The sequence below is a fragment of the Ranitomeya variabilis genome, chromosome 1, assembly GCF_051348905.1.
Source record: "Ranitomeya variabilis isolate aRanVar5 chromosome 1, aRanVar5.hap1, whole genome shotgun sequence".
Taxonomy (NCBI): domain Eukaryota; kingdom Metazoa; phylum Chordata; class Amphibia; order Anura; family Dendrobatidae; genus Ranitomeya; species Ranitomeya variabilis.
Window position 1 is genome coordinate 777,837,991 of NC_135232.1, and position 15,314 is coordinate 777,853,304.

At 44.4% G+C, this 15,314-nt stretch overlaps 1 protein-coding gene across 1 annotated transcript in view; it reads right to left on the minus strand.

The window, feature by feature from the left end:
* The window catches only part of ATP8B3 (ATPase phospholipid transporting 8B3), a 575,725-nt gene that overhangs the window by 272,320 nt on the left and 288,091 nt on the right, over window positions 1-15,314 (minus strand). Inside the window, exons 15-17 of the mRNA XM_077281130.1 lie at window positions 4,891-5,079; window positions 4,682-4,794; window positions 3,591-3,755 (exon numbers count right to left, since the gene is read on the minus strand). Of these exons, the coding sequence (XP_077137245.1) occupies window positions 3,591-3,755; window positions 4,682-4,794; window positions 4,891-5,079 (467 nt within the window). The remainder of the gene's footprint in view (window positions 1-3,590; window positions 3,756-4,681; window positions 4,795-4,890; window positions 5,080-15,314) is intronic.

Sequence of the window (15,314 nt, forward strand, 5' to 3'; positions counted from 1 at the left end):
CTTCTTTCTGCTGTACAGCTGACATGTGCCTAGAACAGCTGCGGGTGGAATCATGATCCACCCGCGGCTATTAACCCGCTAAATGCCGCTGTCAAACTCTGACAGTGGCATTTAACATGTGCTTCCGGCAATCACACCCAAAATCTGCCCATCAGTGACTCCTGTCACGTGATCGCGGGTCACCAATGGGTTGGCATGAAAACCAGAGGTCTCCTGTAGACCTCTATGATTTTCACTGCCGGACTGCTATGAGCGCCGCCCAGTGGTCGGCATTCATAGCAAGTGAGTAATTCGGCTATATAAAGGCGATCTGATCATCACCTGTATGTAGCAGAGCGGATTGGGGACTATTGAAGCATGCCAAAAGTTAAAAAAATATGTTTTTAAAAATATAAAAAAATATATAAAAGTTCAAATCACCACCATTTCAGCCCATTAAAAAAAAACAATAAAAATATCAAACATACACATATTTGGTATCACCGTGGTCAGCTTCGCCCAATCTATCAATAAAAAAAGTATTAATCTGATCGCTAAAAGGCGTAGTGAGAAAAAAAGTAACGCCAGAATTACTTTTTTGGTTACCGCGACATTACATTAATGCAATAATGGGCGATCAAAAGATCATATCTGCAAGAAAATGGTATCATTAAAAATGTCAGCTTGGCTTGCAAAAAATAATCCCTCACCCAAGCAGAGATCACGAAAAATGGAGACTCTACGGGTATCGGAAAATGGCACAATTGAAAACTTTGAAATTGGACTATGGAAGTTTTCGAATTTCAGAGCCATTAATTTACTAGAACAGCATAGATCCCCAAATGTAACCCTATTATGAAATTAAACCCCTCAAAGAGTTTATCGAAGGGTGTAGTGAGCACATTTGACCCCACATGTGTTTCATAAATTTTTATACCAATAGACTTAAAGTTAAAAAAATATTCTGCCTTAGTTATATTTAGTATATACTGCATAATAGTATAATAATAAGAGACAACGCACACTGCACTTTTTTTATACAATTTTTTCTGAGTATGACATTATCATATATGTGGTCATACACTACTGTTTCTCTGCACTGCCCAGATGAGAAATATGGGCATGCCATTTGGTCAAAACATGAGAAATCCAGCTCAACGAACTTGTGAACAAACTTCTTCTATATTCACCAAAAAGTGCTCAGCAGAGGGTAACACAACATCAGCGTTGACAGTTACAAGATATCTGAGCACTTTTGGTGAATAAAGAAGTTTGTTCACAAGTTCGTTGAGCTGGATTTCTCATGTTTTGATTGCTCCACGCCTTGACACAGCGTTTCCCATGCTCCGGACACCTAAGGATATCTACTATGGTGAACTGGAATTATTTCCATGCCATTTGGTGCTTAGAGGGCAAATTCTGCTTAAAGGGAACCTGTCATATAAAATAATACTCTTAATCTGCAGGTTAATCTTCAGGTTCATAGCTTTCAGAACCTGTCTAGTGCTGGCACTGAGAGCCCCACTACCGGGAGGAAATAAACTTTATTCCTCCCGGCAGCATTCAGCTTCCAGTCAGATGAGAGGGGTTGAAAAAAATCCACATACAAGTTCACTTCAGTTAGTTAAGAAATAGGCGCAGCCAAATAAAGGTGTCAGTGTTGCCTGTGACACAATACAGCATAGACAGCAGACGAATGGCATGCATGGACATCACCACAAAGGAAGCCTCTCCTAAAGCCCATACATAAAAATTCCACCTACAATTTACCAGAAAAATTGATTAAAAATAAGCAGACTACTGGGACTCTATACTCTGTAGTAATAAGATCAAGATAAGTTTGTGGAACTGATGATTTAAAAACTCTATGGCGTCACAAAGATGAGGAGTTCAAAGAAAAATGTGCCTACAGTGAAACATGGAGATGGCAGTGTCTTTTTGTGGGGCTGCATGAGTTCTGTTGGTGTCGTGGAGTTACATCTCATTGATGAGATCATGAATTCGAACATGTAAAAATAGATTTTGCAATATGTCACCAACTTGTTCATTGCATGGGCGTTCTCGGAAGTTATGTTTTAGTCGCTGCAGCTGCATGATTTGCAGCTGCTAGACAGCCTGAATACATGTGGGGGTTTCCTGTTTGTTAGGGAATCCCCACATGTATTCAGGCTGTCTAGCAGCCGCAACTCATGCCGCTATGGTGCGGCGCCCCAGGGTCCTGGTCGTCACAGTGGTATTGCTTTCCTCTCGGGGAGAGTGATGCTACGTTTGGAGGCAAGGAAGGATAACTGCATCCAGGTATCACAAACATGCAACACACATTCACACTCCAGGCCACCAGGGGGAGCTCCTGCTCCTATTTATTAGGTCACTCCCCATATATAGATATAACTGGTAGTCTGTAGGGAAAGTTAGTTAGTTGCTGGCTGAGCTCAGCTCAGTTAGTTCCAGACAGGGGTCTGAGGAGGACAGACGGTCAACGGAGCTGTGCATGCCCTCAGAGCTGCAGCCCCCAGAAAGAGACACTGAAAGGCAGAATTGTATTGCAGCGAGCATGAAGGAAGTTGAAGCAAAGGAGAGAATACCAAAAGGGGACCAGCCCCACTCAGGCTGCCTCCTTCTGAGACGCAAAATCCCAGTAGCCGGAACACCGAGGGAGTAAGAACCTCTACACCTTATTTCAAAGACCAGCAGGACACCTAATTGCAGGTTACCTGTCCGCACCTACACCCAGGAGGCACGGTGGCACTTACAGAGCTGGGTTATCTTTGAGACCCTATAAACCGGCTCAAGTCACCAGTCATACGGGTTTTGTCCTATCCTATATAGGGGACAGAGAGAGCGAAACACCACATCTGTGAGACCCTTATGTGAAGCCATAGGCAGTAAGGGACTACACCACTTCAGTGCAAGGGAAGTCTACTGATTTCCACCTGGACAAGGGAACTCTGGACTTGCCTCCAAACCGGCCGGACTCTGCCTGCCCTGTGATCTGGTACCCTGGACTGTGGATGCTGAAGACTTCAGTAAAGGTAAAGAGACTGCAATCCTGTGTTCTCGTTCTTCACTGCGCCATTCATCATTCACCATCTACACACCGGGAAGCCCTGGGGACGTACTGCACCTGTGGGACCCCTTAAAGCAGCGTCGGTCACCCTGACCGAATACCACAGGTGGCGTCACAAACATAAACTTTATCCCTTTAAAGACCTTTCCCTTTTACATGGGCGCCCAGGGCCACGGACCGGGTCGCAGTCACCGTGACATCCCCCTATGAAACAGCAGGGCCTGGTACCGAGTACCCCCTGGCCTGCGGGGTGACTCAGCAGCGATTGAAACATAATCTCTGAGCACGCCATAAATACTCGGAGAACACCCGAGCATGCTTAGAAAACCTGAGTAACGAGCACACTCGCTCATCACTAGTTGTGGGTTAAAAAAATGTTCTATGAAACTCAGTATTGTCAAAATGTTGGAAATGTTCTTGTGTTCAGTGAGATGTTGAATAAAATCTTACTTTTTAAAGAGGGTATTTAAGCTGAGCATTGTAATATACAGTGTTTTGCCTTGAGTTATTAAGGTATGTCAGGATGAAAAGCTTTTTATATTACCTGTAAGTCATTTTCCATTTCATCGTAAACCATTTCCAGACACTGTAGTCGATTCTGCAGGGAAACACTTGCCTGGTGGAATTTGTTACTCCATTCTTTATATACTGATTGGTCCACCTCTTTATAAGCCAAACATAAAGTTCTTAGGGTCTCCTGAGCAAACATCTACATTAACAAAATTCCACATTTGTTACGACTGACAGATATTGATTATGTAAAACGATTTTATACCCAATGCAATGTCAAATGAAATGTAACATTTCATGTTTGTCACCACACTGGTCTTCTTCCACAGAATATTATTCAAAGACTTTTTACAAAGCAATTTTTTTTTCAGATTGATTCTCATTGTCTAGGTATATATCACACTATGTTAAATAGATTGACACTATATTATCTACTATGCACAAAAACTGGCAATTTGTTCAGACAGTTTTGGTCTGCCAACATAACATTTAGGGTATGCTTAAATGGAGTTGAATTTCTTCAATTCCTCAAGAAACTGCAAGAACAGATAAAAAATGTTTTACCAAATCCACTGCAGATAGAGGAAGATTAAAAAAAACCCACAGTACATTCTGTACACATTGGCCTCATGAGACCATGCCTTGTTCCATGTGAACTCAGTAGCCTATGATAGTCTTCAGCGGTCATATGGGATTAGACATCATTAATGGTGGCCAGGGTAAATAAAAACTGGCAGTGTTCCAGGCAAGGGAACAACAGAAGTGTCAAGGGAGGTGCTGTAAGTATGGGGATTTTTATTTTAAACTTTGCAAAAAGCCTTTTCCCCAAGAGCTGTGGATTTTGCAGCAGATCAGCTTATTTTGTTGCCAATTTGACTTCCCTATTGAGCTACATAAGAATAGTCTGCAAAAACACAGCAACCAACTTCAACATAAATTGCCATGCTGCAGATAAAAATTTAGGCATGGAAATTTTGTAAGATATCATCCACTGTGCTGCTCCATTAATTCACTTTCAGATTTTGCTCCTGCAAATCTAGATGAAACATCTGCAGTTTATCCATGCACTGTGAACATAGAAAATACAACATTTATACTCCTGTAAAGATTGTAATAACTACATACCTCAAAGGATTTTTCAGTCACTGCCACATTAGTAGAATGTGGATGGAGTCGTTTAAGAATAACATCATCTGCTCCCTTAGTGTAAAGCTTTATCTTTCCTTCAGGGTCCCTGACTATTAAAAATATAGTTATAATTTGAAACATGCAAAAAGAAATGTGTGGTTTTTAAATAATCCCAAGTGAAAAGGACAAAGAAACGCATCACTCACCTAATATCGACATCCTCTTACGATCACTATTGAAGTCAAGAAGTGCAAGGACTTTATATGTTTTTTCTACTCCAAGCTCAATTGTCGTGATGCTATCTTGTGTTCGGGAGAAAAAAACATAGCCAAAATTTCTTGCTGTATTTACTAAAGCTTCTTCATCGGGACTTGCTGCCTGGTACACCAACTCATCTGAGGAACAAACGTATTAGAACATGTAAAGCACAGAAAAAGGGAATGGAAAACTAATAAGAAGCAGTGTATAAAATAAATTTTAATCAAAGCTTTTTAAAATATCCTTTACAGTCACAGTCCCTAGAAGGGAATAATTAAAAAAAAAAACTGATCAGGAGACACCTGAAATATTCACAATATTGTATGTAATAGATACTGTATAAAAGGTTATAGATCTTTGCCGGTGTCAATATTGACAAAAAGGAAAACTACTCGGAAAATTATACAAAACCCAACCAAAAAACCAACCGATATGTGGTTAAAATGTGCTTTCAACATAACAGGACAATGAGATAAATATATAGGTAAAAAATACCTTTATTATAACAGTACAAGGGAAGTGGTGGCACAGAAGGTGCACACAACATGTAGATTACATATCTAACAAGGGGATCATGAACACAGCAATAGAGAAAAAGTACGATATATGTAAAAGGATTATATCCCTATTAGTGATGGGCGAGCACTAAAATGCTCAGGTGCTCGTTGCTCGGGTCGAGCAAATTGGAATACTCGGGTACTCGGCCAGAACAACGAGCCCAATGTAAGTCTATGAGAAACCCGAGTATTTTTACCGCGATGCCCCAGGGATCCTTTTAAGGTTTAAAAACATCTGAGAATGATGGAAACACTGCTCAAATGACACAGGAACATCATGGGGATCGCCCCTGGAAGCATTTTTGACTCCTAGGTCACAGCTGTAAGCAATGTTGTCAGAGTTTCACGCCACTTTTACAGGTGCACCAAAAAGCATACAAAAACGAAACCAAAATGGATTTTGCTGGGAAATATGTTAAGGAACATCCTTTCCAGAGTAATGACTTGTATATAAGGCAAAATAATTAACCCCAGACCAAAATGTTCCTCCACCATTTGGGATATGTTCACATGCAGAGTTTTTGATGGGTTTTTCAACTTTAACATTGCTTTCATCCAATACAAATGCATTCACTGGGAAATGTCATTGTAACATCTAACAACCCTAGCTGGCCATGTGCTGTGTGACACATAAGGAGACACATGTTGTTTCATTTATGAAGGATGGATTCTTAAAGTCACAAAGCCTATTTTTAGAGGGGCATTAATATTCTTAAAGGGACATTATTAAACAGTGGGTCTCCTATGCTATTATTGCCTATGCAGTGAGTGGCTGGGCTGCCAAGAATTACGACTCATCCCAATACCCCTTTCACGAGAGGTACAGGAGGGCTTCCTGAAAAAATGTTGCATTGAATGCAAGGCCTGCCCTGCTATCAAGTCATATGCATCCCAAGAATCCTTTGAACCCAGGTACTGGATGGCCACAGGAAAATCCACTTCACATTATTCATTTGGTCCTGCCATACTGTTTTCTTAAATATTAACAGCAAAGCCTGCCCTGCTACCAAGTCATATGCACCACAATAGGTCTTTGAACCCAGGTAATGGATGGCCACAGAAAAACCCACTTCAAATTCTTCAGTTGGTCCTGCCATACTGTTTCCTTATGCATTGAATGCAAAGGCCGCCTTGAACCAAATTTACATGCAACACAATCCCCCTTGGAAGAAACATGGAGGAGGGCCTCATAAAAAACTGTCCCATTACAAAGCAGCGACTCGTAATGCTCATACACTAAATGCATGGGCCGACAAACATTTCCCCATGGGGGGTACATTTTTAAAAAATGCTTTATGGGGATCATAGACACCCTTGCCCAAAAATTGACTGGCTGTAGCAGAAAGGAACACGTTAACCCTGGTGATCTAGTGGTGGAAAAATGATGAGACATTGAGGAAGGACTCATTAAAAATTAGGCCCAATTTAAAGGAGCGGGTCTCCTAGATTTGTAATGCTCATACACTAAGTGCATGGGCTGACAAAAATTTCCCCATCAGAGGTACTTTTTAAAAAATATTTTCTGGGCATCATAGACACTCTTGCCAAATATTAGACTGGCTGCAGCAGCATGGAAAACATTAACCCTGGTGATCTAGTGGCGGAGAATGATGAGACGTTGATGAAGGCCTCATTAATAACTAGGCCCAATGTAAAGGAGCAGGTCTCCTAGACTTGTAATGCCCATACACTAAGTGCTTGGCTGACAAACATTGCCCCATTGGGGGTAAATTTAAAAAAAATATTTTATGGGCATCATAGACACCCTTGCCAAAAATTGGACTGGCTGTAGCAACATGGAACACATTAACCCTGGTGATCTAGTGGCGGAGAATTATGAGACGATGCTGAAGGCCTCATTAAAAACTAGGCCCAATGTAAAGGAGCGGGTCTCCTAGACTTGTAATGCCCATACACTAAGTGTATGGGCTGACAAACATTTTCCCCTTGGGGAATACTTTTTTTTTTGTTTAAAATTATTAACGTGCATCATAAAAACACTCTTGCACAAAAAATGAGCGACTTTTGCATCACGGAATACGTTCACCCTGGTGTTCATATGGTTGTGGATGATGAGCATGAGGATAAAGAGGAGGATAACACCAAACAGACCAAATCAGGAAGCGTATACCCTTGTGTGGTTGTGAAGTGGTGCATGAGAATACACCTCCACAAAAAAGACAATGTATTTGAGGTTATGTTTCGTTGTTTTCATTCAGTGGTGTACAGAAGTCTTGCCCAATCCAGCCCTTGTTCATTTTTATAATAGTCAGCCTGTCAGCATTTTCATTTGATAGGCGGACGCGCTTATCTGTTATAATTCCACTAAAGGCACTTAAAACCCGCTCTGACAGAACGCTAGCAGCAGGGCAGGCCAGGACCTCCAAGGTGTAGAGAGCCAGTTCATGCCACGTGTCCAGCTTGGATACCCATAATTAAAAGGCACAGAGGAATCACGGAGGACATTTGTATTATCAGCAAGATACTCCCTCAGCATCTTCCCAAACATTGCACTTCTTGTGACAGCACCCCTTGCCTCTGTTTCGGCACGATGGGAGGGTCTGAGAAAACTGTCCCAGAACTTTACCATTGTTCCCCTGCCTTAGCTGGATTGTACTTCAGTTTCTCTTTTCTTGGACTCCTTGGTTGCACAACAAACTCTGACGTCTGCTGCCAGAATTCTCCGATGGCAATTTTTTAAGTAATTCCGCTACAAGGGCCCTCTGGTACTGCAACATTTTATTACACATGCCTGCCTCTGGAAGAAGAGATTGAAAGTTCTCCTTGTAGCGTGGGTCTAGAAGTGTCACCAACCAGTAATGAGTGTTACCAAAAATTTTAATAATGCGAGGGTCACGGGAAACGCAGCACAACATTTCTGTGTCCTCACCAACGGGACAACTGACCATGCTGTCCTCCTCCTCCTCCTCCCTGTCCTCAGTCCATCCACGCTGAACAGACGGTATGACAGCTGTGCTTGTAGTACCATCTATAGCGCATGAAAGTAGCTCCTGTTCTTCAATCTCCTCCTCTTCCTCATTGTCTACCAATCCACATTGGGATGACATGAGGCTGGGCTGATTGTAATCACCCTGTATGGTTCCTTGCTCCATGTCCTCATGCTCCGCCTGCAATGCATCCTCTTTAATTGTGAGCAGAGAGGTTTTCAGAATGCAGAGAAGCGGGATGGTGACGCTAATTATGGCGTCATCACCACTCACCATCTTGGTGCAGTCCTCAAAGTTTTTGAGGATGGTACATATGTCTGACATCCATGTCCACTCCTAAGGTCTTATGTGTGGAGTCTGAACTGAATAACATTGGCCTTGTTGATGCTGGTAGTCAACAACTGCTCTCTTCTGCTCACAAATCCTTTCCAACTTATGCAGTGTAGAGTTCCAACACTTGGTGACATCACACACCAGTCGGTGAGCCAGAAGCTGCAAACGCTGGTGAAGCACGGCAAGGGCGGCTGAAGCTGTAGCTGACTTTCTACAATGAGCAGACAGGTGGCGTACTTTCACTAGCAGATCCGGCAGCTCCGGGTAGCTTTTGAGAAAACGTTGAACGACGAGGTTAAGCACATGTGCCATTGTCACACACGACTATGCCTTGCTGTAGGTTCAGCGGTGTCATCCAAAAATCTGACTGCTCTTTTAGCGCTGTCTACAACTTTTCAGCATTGTGCGGTTTGTCACCTAAGCAGATTAGCTTCAGAACAGCCTGTTGCCGCATGGCTGAGGCAGTGCTGCAGTGCTTCCAGCTTGTGACTGATGTGCACATTTCAGAGATGGAGGTTGACAGGAGGAGGTGCAGGAGCTGTAGACTGTGGGGGCAACCCTGCAATCCTCAGGGAGAGGAGGATGTGTTCCATCCCAAGGTCCGATTGGGTCCCGGCTTCCACTATGTTAACCCAGTGTGCCATCAGCGAGATGTACCATCCCTGCCCACAAGCACTTGTCCACATGTCCATGGATAGGTGCACTTTCCCAATAACTGCATTGTTGAGGGAACAGCTAATGTTGTGGGACATGGGGAGCTACGCCAGATGACCTGGCCTCCACAGTCACCAGATCTGAACGCAATCGAGATGGTTTGGGGTGAGCTGGACGGCAGAGTGAAGGCAAAAGGGCCAACAAGTGCTAAGCATCTCTGGGAACGCCTTCAAGATTGTTGGAAGACCATTCCCAGTGACTACCTCTTGAAGCTCATCAAGAGAATGCCAAGAGTGAGCAAAGCAGTCATCAAAGCAAAAGGTGCCTACTTTGTAGAACCTAGAAGATAAGACATATTTTCAGTTGTTTCACACTTTTTTGTTAAGTATATAATTCCACATGTGTTAATTCATAGTTTTGATGCCTTCAGTGTGAATGTACAATTTTCATAGTCATGAAAATACAGAAAAATCTTTAAATGAGAAGGTGTGTCCAAACTTTTGGTCTGTACTGTATATATAGTGACATTGACACCGGCACAGTATGTGAAGGGAGATACGTGTCACTGCGCATACTGCGGTCAGGTCAATGATGTAAAACCAGAGTGTCTCTTGGGAGAGCAGGAGCTCCCACATGCTATGTAGGGACTATATATATAGTATAGTATAGTATAGGACTATGCGGGTTAACTGCAGGTGAACCCTGCAGGGAATGGACTCATATGAACTCTGTTTTTGTTTGTTTTACTGTTATGCCAGCAAGGCTCTGTTAATTTTGCTGAACCCTGCCAAGGTTTATGCTATCCACAATAAACCAGCAGGTGATCTTCTACCAGAAGAGTTCCTGTGTCTACCTGGGAAAGCAGCTGAGTGTGTCAACTGCTCACACATGATGGAGAATACGGGCAGAATTCCAGGAACAAGCATGCAGGAGATTGTGAAACATCTGATCCAGTTATAGCAGAAACACCAGCTTGCCAGTCAACAGCAGCAAGTGGCACAGCAGGAGACTGAGCTGTTAGCACAGTAGCTTCAACACCATCTGCAGCAGCAATGACAGCAGTAGGATGTGCTAACATGGCAAATCGAGCCCCTCGCAGAGGTGGTTCATGTAAGGCCAGCGGTCTTGTCTCCATCTCCAGGTGATGATGCGTACATCCGGAAAACGATAAGACGAGCCATGCAGAAAATGACCCCCGGGGGATGATGTTGAGGTCTTTTTGACTGTTTTCGAGTAGGTGGCTGAACGGGAGAAACTTCCACTGGAGCAGTGGGCGGAGGTGCACAGTGAAGGGAGACGACATGCAACACGAAGGGATAAGGGAAAGGGAACCAAATACTAGGGAAGGGGGGCGTGGAAGCCCCTAGACAGATCTAACATCATCCTGTCCTGCCCTATAGTCCCTATATAGGTTCCGCACATATCACCGAGCCGGATACCTTATTCCTGGCTGACCCTGGCAATAAGCCCTGCATAGGGAATGACAGGATGTGCGCTAGTCAATCCCCACTACTGCTAAAGACAGATGGGATACACAAACAAGGGGGACCACTTAGCTTGAGTAGACTCAATGAGAAACACAGACATCCTCCAGAAGATAGCTAACTGCAATATCTCCAAGCAGCAACAGGGAACTGGAAATAGAAATATCAACCTCAAATCCTAGCAGCAAGCTGGGGATTATAAACATCCTGGTCCAGGTGTGTCAATTAGAGCCGAGGAGGTTGCCACTCGGTCCTAAACTCAAAAGAACTCGGAAGGAGTCTGCAAAGCCAACCGCTGAGACCTTCTGCAGCTAGATGCAGTGTGACTGTCTGCAGCCTCTAACACACCCGTGACAAAGGCTTATTACGACTTGGCCCTCCAGGATGACAAGGAGTATAAAAAATTAAAAGCCGATTTTCTGGCATGCCTGTGAGTGACGATGTCTGTAAGGGCTCAGCGAGTCCACCGCTGGGTGTTTGCTGGCATCAAACCTCCTTTCTCCCAAATCTTCAATTTGTTGCTTCTGGTCCAAAAGTGGCTACAGCCAGAAGCTTCCACTCTGGCTCAGATGGTCGAGCGTGTAATGATGGACAGGTTCGTCCACTCCCTCCCCAGGCCAGTACAGACCTGTCTCAGGGGACGCCCCCTGAGGAAGGAAGATTTTTACCGAAAAGTGTGTCGGGGAGTGAGTGCCGAGACGGCTACCAGGCGATATGACGGGTAATTAACATCCGATTAGCAGTGCTGTTGTTACTATTTACGCTACCATGATCGCTGCAGAGCTAAATTACTAGGGTCCTTCTTTAGTGTTATGTGTATACCTATGTGCGGTTACTCCCTACTAATGATGGTTTGTGTCCACTAGGACATGTACTATGCCTGGGACCACAACAAGAGTTATAGTATTGTTGTTTTAGCCTGACAGCCTTGGTTGGCATGAGACATCATATACATTATAGCATATGCTTTACTCCGCTGCCCTGGTATTTCGGACTGGCACTTAGTTTGGATCTTTTGTCACTAACCTCGCATGAACACATTTGTACACTAGTTGCTTTGTAAATTGTGCTCTTTCTTAAGGATTTTAACCTCCATGTGTGATTTATCGATTCTAATAAAGTTTTTTCATATTTCTATTTACTAGCATTGACTCTTTGTTCTCCTGTGGTATAATATATAGAGAGATGCCAAGGACTACCCTGTAGCCAGAGTATCCATGGGAACAAACTTTGATGATAAGTCCCATGAGGTTGGGTAGTAAAAATCTTAATCCATCCTATCATACTGAGGCGGAATTTTTCTCTGTTTTGGAACTTGTGGCAAAAGGGTGCTGTTCAGAGTGTCCCGGTAAAAAGCCAGGCCCCTCCGAAGATGTGTCCATCAAAATTAAAGATGGAGAAGTTCCCTCTGTGTCCTCGCTAGAGAGAAAGATAACACAGTAACAGAGGAGCCCAGCTTCCCTGGTTTAGAGGTACCTGAAGAGAACTTTGGGACTGCTCAACTTCGAGACCATTAAAGAGGGTATTTGATAATGTGATTGTATGTAGTGGGGTTGCTCAACAGCCTGGGGCTGACACCAGGTTCCCACACTTTGCAGTCAATGGTGAGTTATTGTATCGGGTGACCAAACTGTGGGGAGGAGAGATAGTGGAACAGCAGTTAGTTCCAAGAACCTACCGGCGGAGGGTTTTAGACATGGGCCATTCGCATGTTTTGGGGGGACATCTCGGGGTAGAGAAAACACAAGAGAGAGGTTCTATTGGCTAAGGTGTTACCAAGAGATCCTAAATTATTGTAGATCCTGCCCCACCTGTCAGGTAACTTCTCCTACTTCTCACTTCCAAAGCCCCTTAGTTCTGTTACCTGTGATAGAGATCCCATTTGAGAGGATTTATATGGACCTCGTAGGTCCCCTTGTTAAATCTGCAAACGGCCATCAGTACATCTTAGCGGTCATGGACTATGCGACCTGGTACCCAGAAGCGGTGCCACTGGGAAACTCTTTGGCTAAAAATATTGCCCTGGAGCTTGTCCATATATTTGCCCAAGGAAGTCTTGAAGGACCAGCGTACCTCATTTCTGAACAAAGTAATGAGGGAGCTGTGTAGAGTCCTTAAGATCCCCCAGCTTCGAACCTCAGTGTACCATCCGCAGACCGATGGCCTGGTGGAGCATTTCAACAAGACCTTGAAGGCCATGCTCAAGAGAGTCATGGAGAAGTACAGTATGGTCAAGACTGGGAGTATCTGCTCCCATTTCTGCTCTTTTCTATCAGAGAAGTCCCCCAGGCCTCCACTAGCTTCCCGCCATTCGAGCTGCTATATGGCCGACATCCACGAGGGCTCCTTGACTTAGCCAAAGAAACCTCTGAAGTCGAGGTCACGCCACATCGGAGTGTTATTGAGCATGTTACCTAGCTGCAGGAAAGGATGGCTCATGTAATGCCTATCATAAAGGAACACCTTCTCCACGCACAGGAGGCCCAAGCGAGGGTGTACAACAGATTAGTGAGGCTAAGACCATTCCAGCCCGGGGACCGCATGCTAGTACTTATCCATACGATGGAGAGCAAGTTCTTTGCCAAGTGGCAAGGGCCATAGGACATCGTGGATAAATTCGGGGACGTGAATTACAAGTTACACTAGCCTGGTCGCAGGAAGCCACACCAGGTATACCATGTCAACTTACTGAATCTTTGGCGGGACTGTGAACCACTGGAAGCTCCTTGCCTGGGGGTCCGTCCCGAAGCCAAACTCGAGGAGGTCGAGATTGCTGAAATGCTAACTCTGGCCCAGAAGTAACAATGCTTCAGCAGAACGGGACCTGTTCTGAGAGTTGCCAGGTCGTTGAACACAATGTGCTAACAGAGCCACATGTAAGGGTAAACCTCAAATCCTATAGAATCCCCGAAGCATGCTGGAAGATACTCTCCAAGGAGGTGAAGAGAATGCTGTACCTCGGAATGATAGAGGAATCAAGAAGTGGCTGGTCAAGTCCCATCATCCTCGTACCGAAGCCCAATGGCGAATGGCGGTTTTGTAACAACTACCGCATACTCAATGAGGTGTCCAGTTTTGATGCATACCCGATGCCCTGCGTGGATGAACTCATTGAGCAACTGGGGACCACAAGGTACATCACAACCCTCAACCTGATGAAGGGATACTGGCAGATCCCTATGTCCCAGAGTGGCAAGGAGAAGATGGTCCTATCAATGCCGTATGGGTGTTTTCAGTACACCAGAATGCCCTTCACACTGCAGAGGGCATCAGCATCCTTCCAGAGGGCCATGGATCGAATCTTGATCCACACACAAAGTATGACACAGCCTACTTGGATGGCATTGTCATTTTCAGCCCTGGCTGGAGTTCACATCTGCCAAAGGTACAGGCAATCCTCGATGCATTGAGAAAAGCGGGTTTTATCATTAATCCAAAGAAGTGTGCTTTAGGCAAGGAAAAGGCCAGGTACTTGGGTTACGTTGTCAGGAGAGGCGAAATCAAGCTCCAGTTGAATAAAATACAGGCAATTCAGGAGTGGCCGCAACAGCTCTCGAAGAAACTAGGGGGCATTTCTTGGGATTGTGGGGTATTACCGGTGTTTTATCCCAAACTTCACCATAATTGCCACACCGTTAACGGATCTCCTTGTGAATACCAGTTCGCCAATGGTAAAATGGACTGACACAGAGATGGCGTTTCAAGAACTCAAGTGTAAGCATCCGGTTCTGATCGCACCAGACTTTAGCAAAGAATCTGTGGTCCAGACCATTGCTTCAGAAGCTGGGTTGGGAGCCGTGCTGTCACAGCAAATAAATGGAAAAGAACATATCACCCTGTACCTGAGCCGGAAACTGTCTTCTTGCAAGAAGAATTATGCCATAGTTGAGAACGAGTGTCTAGCTATAAAATGGGCCATAGACACACTGAAGGACTACCTGTTAGTGTCAGACCATGCCCCTCTGAGGTGGTTAAGAGAGAAGAAGGGGAAGAATGCCAGGATGACTAGGTGGTTCTTAGCCCTTCAAGACTTCAGTTTCCACATAAAGTGTAGGCCAGGGAGGTTACATGGTAACGCAAATGCTCTTTCCCAAATTCCCTGTTTGATATCTGAAGGTGCTGTAAGAGTCATGTCGGTCTGGTAGTCGGGGGCAGGTATATCTCGCCCAGGTACTTGTCCTATGTGAATTAGGCCGCTCAGTATTTTCAGGATACTCAGGGGTTAATAAGTGTAGGAATAAAGGATGACCAGCTGGGGGTTTTCGGCGTCAGCCTGGGGCACACAGAATGCCTGTCTGTGTGAGACAAACGTGAGTGAGAGCTGTGCTCATGATCTGTGTAATGTTAGCTGGGAGGGAGAAGCCCCCCCAGTTGTTAGATAGCAACGTATTTGTTT